The 4,771-nt window shown below is 41.4% G+C and overlaps 1 protein-coding gene across 1 annotated transcript in view; it reads right to left on the reverse strand.

Annotated features, from left to right (window-relative positions):
• Nceh1 (neutral cholesterol ester hydrolase 1) overlaps positions 1-4,771 on the reverse strand; it is a 57,457-nt gene that overhangs the window by 10,930 nt on the left and 41,756 nt on the right. Inside the window, exon 3 of the mRNA XM_013016168.1 lies at positions 3,967-4,036. Within this exon, the coding sequence (XP_012871622.1) occupies positions 3,967-4,036 (70 nt within the window). The remainder of the gene's footprint in view (positions 1-3,966; positions 4,037-4,771) is intronic.

A 4,771-nucleotide genomic window follows, 5' to 3' on the forward strand; every position in this document is an offset into this window, starting at 1 on the left:
TGGGCCTGGGCACTGTCCCTCAGCTCTTCAGTTCAAGGCTAGCGCTCTACCACTTGAGCCACAGTGCCACTTCTGGCTTTTTTTTTTCCTGCTTATGTGGTGCTGAGGAATCGAACCCAGAGCCTCATGCATGCAAGGCAAGCGCTCTACCACTGAGCCACCTTCTCAGCCCCAATAATAATAACTTTAAAAAATAACCAGCACAAAAAGGTGTAGGCATGGTCCAGTGGCAGAGCACCTGTCTAGCAACTTTGAGACTTAGAATTCAAACTCCAGTCCCATGCATGTATCTGTGCATGTGTGTGTATGTACATGTGTCTAATAGTTCTTCATAGAAGCAAAGTGAGAGAGAAAAGCTACAGAGAGGAAATATGCTGCCACATGAGCTCTCCTAACATTCTTTCCGAGAGAGAAAACACAGTCATCTGACTCTGGCTGTGTTGCAACTCGAGCACAGGTCACAATGCCCTCTGTGTCCAGGCCGAACTTGAATTGCCTGGTGGAGAAAAAAAAAAAGAACAAGTGCTAGGGATCGCAAACACACACTGGGCAATAGGTGTGTAGCCTGGCTTTTGTCTATGGGCTACCACACTAGTCGTGCAGATTTGTCTAGTGTTCTAGAATATCTGAGTCCTTTCAGAGCCAATTGGCTCAGCTGATCCCCAGGGCAACTCTGTCTGTCAATCTGTCTGTACTTAGCATGCATATTTGAAGTCTTGAACGAGGTGGGTGCTAGGGATCCCAAAAAGATGATTACTTGTTTTGATTCTAAACACCCAGGAAGGGTTCCTAACCTCATGACTGTAAGGGACTTGTGTGGGGGCCGGGCATCCTGTGTACCATGATGTACTACTCCTCATGACAGTGCCCCATTGGTAAACATCTGGATGGTATATTATAAAAATGGGGCCCAAAAGGAAATTAAGATAACATCCGTCCTTGGAATTTTAGTTGTCTTGAAATTAAAAAAAACAAAAACAAAACTTCTAGTCAGGTGTTAGTGGCTCAAGCCTATAATCCTAGGGAATCAGAGGCTGAGATCTGAGGATTGCAGCTAGAAGCCACATGGGCAGAAAAGTCCAAGACTCTTGTCGCCAATTAACCAGCAAATCATTGTAAGTGGAGATGTGGATCAAGCAGCAAACACCAGCCTTGAGCAGAAAAGCCAAGCAAGAAGGCAAAACCTTGAGGTCAAGCTCCAAAATCAGCACCAAGAAAACAAAGCCTTCTTGTCAGCCAGGGCTCACAGCTATACTCCTAGCTGCTCAAGAAGCTAAGATCTAAGGACCAAGGATCAAAGCTAGCCTGGGGAGACAAATCCCAAGAGAATCTTACCTCCAAATCACTTGCAACAAGTCAGAAGTGAAATCTAGCTCAAGTGGTAGAGCATCAACCTTGAGGAAAAAAGCTAAGCTAGAGCTCAAGGCTCTGAGTTCAAGCCCCAGTACTGGCAAAGACACACAGAAATGAAGTTGTGATCTCAATTGGGGCACCATAATGGCCAACAACCCAAGTGTTGGTTTTAAATTTTAAATCAAAGCAACACCTTAGAGATGTAATGAGAAAAACTAGGAAACTAGGAAATTGAAGGGAGGGGTGAGGTTGGGAGGGATTAGGGAAAATAATGAAAGTGACATTGATCAAGACACATTGCACTTATAAACTGATTGATTGAATGGTAACTCCTTTGTACAACTACTAAAAGATAGTAAAAAAAAATACCATTTAAACAAAAAGAGAGGCTAACTTAAAAGTTTTCCTTGAAAACAAAAAAGTACTAAAACCAAGCAGTAGTAAAACAGTTTTCCATCCAACTGTATTATTTGGTCACCAAAACTGAAAAATTAGTCTACAGGTTTGTACCAAGGAATTTTTTTTGTCAATGCTGAGGATTGAACCTAGCACACTGGATAAGTGCTCTACTTAAATATGCATATATATATATATATACATATACATATATATATACTATATATATATATGTATATGTATATATATATATATATATATACATATACATATATATATACTATATATATATATGTATATGTATATATATATATATGTTATTTATCCCAGGGCCTCCAGATCTCACTTGGCTTTTTCCATTCAAGAATAGTGCTCTACCACTTGAGCTCCACTTCTAGCTTTTTGCTGATACCTGGAGATAGAGTCTCTCAGATTTATCTGCCCAGGCTGGCATAGAACTGGGATCCTCAGATCTCTGCCGCTTGAGTAGGTAATACTACAGGCTTCAGCCACCAGCACCTGGCCTGAATTTCTTATTCATAGTCTTCTTAGTCACCTAGAGAAGTAGCATGCAGAGAAATGGTGGGGACAATTCAAAACACTATCATTATTAACAATTATACCATTAAGGTTTGTTGAACACATTTCTACTTTTTAAGGTCCAAGTCATGTAAATGAACTAAATGAAAATAGCTTTTCCAACCTTATCTAAAAAGAGATTCTTTTAATATCATTATTGCTTTATACTTTAAAAAAAATTAACATCAAACTTATATGGTTAAGATAGCTGTATTTGTATTGTTTCTCTCCCAAAAGTTTGTAAAGCCAAAATAAATAGGCAGGGCTAGATATGGTAGTGCATGCCTGTAATCTCAGCCCTAGGGAGATTGAGGAGTGAGACTCTTGAGTTTGAGGACAGCCTTGGTTACACAGTAAGACCCTAACTCAAAAATAAAAATAGCCAGACACCAGTGGCTCATGCCTGTAACTCTAGCTACTCAGAAGTCTGAGATCTGAGGATCACAGTTCAAAGCCAGCCTGGGTAGAAAAGTCTGTGAGACTCTTATCTCTACTTAACCACCAGAAAACTGGAAATGGAGCTGTGCCTCAAAGTGGTAGAGCTCTAAGTTTGAGTGAAAAGCTCAGGGACAGCCCCCAGTCTCTGAGTTCAAGCCCAGAGACCACCCCCCACCCTACAAAAAAGAGAGAGAGAGAAACAAAAACAAAATGAAAGTAGGCTCAAGGGTAGAATGATTTTCTAGTATGCATAAAGCCATGGGTTTGATCTTCAGAATGTGATAATGATAAAATTATAATAATTTTGAAAAGCACCAGTGGCTCCCCCTACTCAGTTAGTGAGATGTGAGGATCAGGGTTCAAAGCCAGCCACTCAAGACAAATATGAGAGACTATTATCTCCAATTAACCAGCAGAAAGCCAGAGGTGAGGGCATGGTTCAAATGGAAATGGTAAAACACTAACCTTGACCATGAAGCCCTGAGTTCAAGCGTTAATACTGCACACACACGCGCATGCACACACACACACACACACACACACAAACACACACATGCACACAGGCACACAGACATACAGGTTAAGTGTGGTTGCAAATGCCCACAAATGGCACATGCCTGTAGTCCCAGCAATCAGGAGGCTGAGGCAGGAGGACCTCAAACTCCAAACCAACCAGGGCCACACAGTGAGGCCCTGGGTCAAAAACAACAAAAAGAAGGTAAGCTGCGAATATAGCTCAACTTAGAACAGTGAACTTTCTAGTACATATGAGGCCATTGGTTCAATCCAAAGGACGATGTTAATTCACACTACTAGTAATAATGATATAAGGTGAGGCATGGTGAGACATATTTGTTAAGTGACACATGCCTGTAATCCAGGGAGGCTGAGCCAAGAGGATCTCAGTTTGAGACCAGACTGGCTACACAGTGTGGACTAGGCTAATCTGGGTTACAGAGTGAGACCCTTTTTCAAAAAAAAAGAAAAAGAAAAGAAAAAAGGAAGAAAGGAAATAAATATGCAAACATAAATAAATGTATTTCAGTTAGGTTATACTAGAAGTCTTTTTTTCTGATGATGCTGTGTAACTTCTGGGCAAATGGAGCATTTTGCACTCCAACCCCTATAAAATAGAATCACTACACTGTTATCGAGATGCCTTTGTTATCAAAACTTGTGCACCTAGCATGGGTGACTTACTCAATGGAGACAATGACAGCATTCAGGTCCTCTGCCATCGCCATGCACAGCTCATCGTAGTACTTGATTTCTGAAAGAGACACAAGAGCAACTGCTATCAAACTGCTCATTCAACACCATCCCTTCTTCAAGTCTGCTAAGTATGGATTATCTCACTGAAATAAATACCTGTGCACATGTGAATATCACATGTGGTTTCTGTCTTATAACAAACTGGAAAGGCATATTTTGTTTCCTTTCAATATGTTTGGCTTTTTGTGTGTGTGCCAGTACTGGGGCTTGAACTCAGGGCATCCATCCCTCACTTGGCTTTGTCATTGAAGACTGGCAACTCTACCATCTGAGCTACAATTCCACTTCCAGCTTTTTGCTGGTTAATTGGAGAGAAGAGTCTTGGGGACTTTTCTATCCAGGCTGGCTTCAAACCACAATCTTCAGATCTCAGCCTCCTGAGTAACTAGGATTATAAGCGTGAGACCGCAGCACCCAGCTTCAACTCTGGCCTTCTGCACCCCAAGTCCTAGACCCCAAAAACAGCTTAGTCTGTGGCAAATCTACATACTCAGTGAACATCTACTGAAAATGTGAATCAGAGGATAACAAAACAATTGACAAAACGAAATTGCTATGAGAAGTGATGTTTTTAGATCTTACCCCCATTAAAAAAAAAATTAGAGCCGGGCGCTGGTGGCTCACGCCTGTAATCCTAGCTACTCAGGAGGCTGAGATCTGAGGATCGCGGTTCAAAGCCAGCCCGGGCAGGAAAGACTGTGAGACTCCTATCTCCAATAAACCACCAGAAAAC

The sequence above is a fragment of the Dipodomys ordii genome, unplaced genomic scaffold (assembly GCF_000151885.1).
Source record: "Dipodomys ordii isolate 6190 unplaced genomic scaffold, Dord_2.0 Scaffold30, whole genome shotgun sequence".
Classification (NCBI taxonomy): Eukaryota; Metazoa; Chordata; class Mammalia; order Rodentia; family Heteromyidae; genus Dipodomys; species Dipodomys ordii.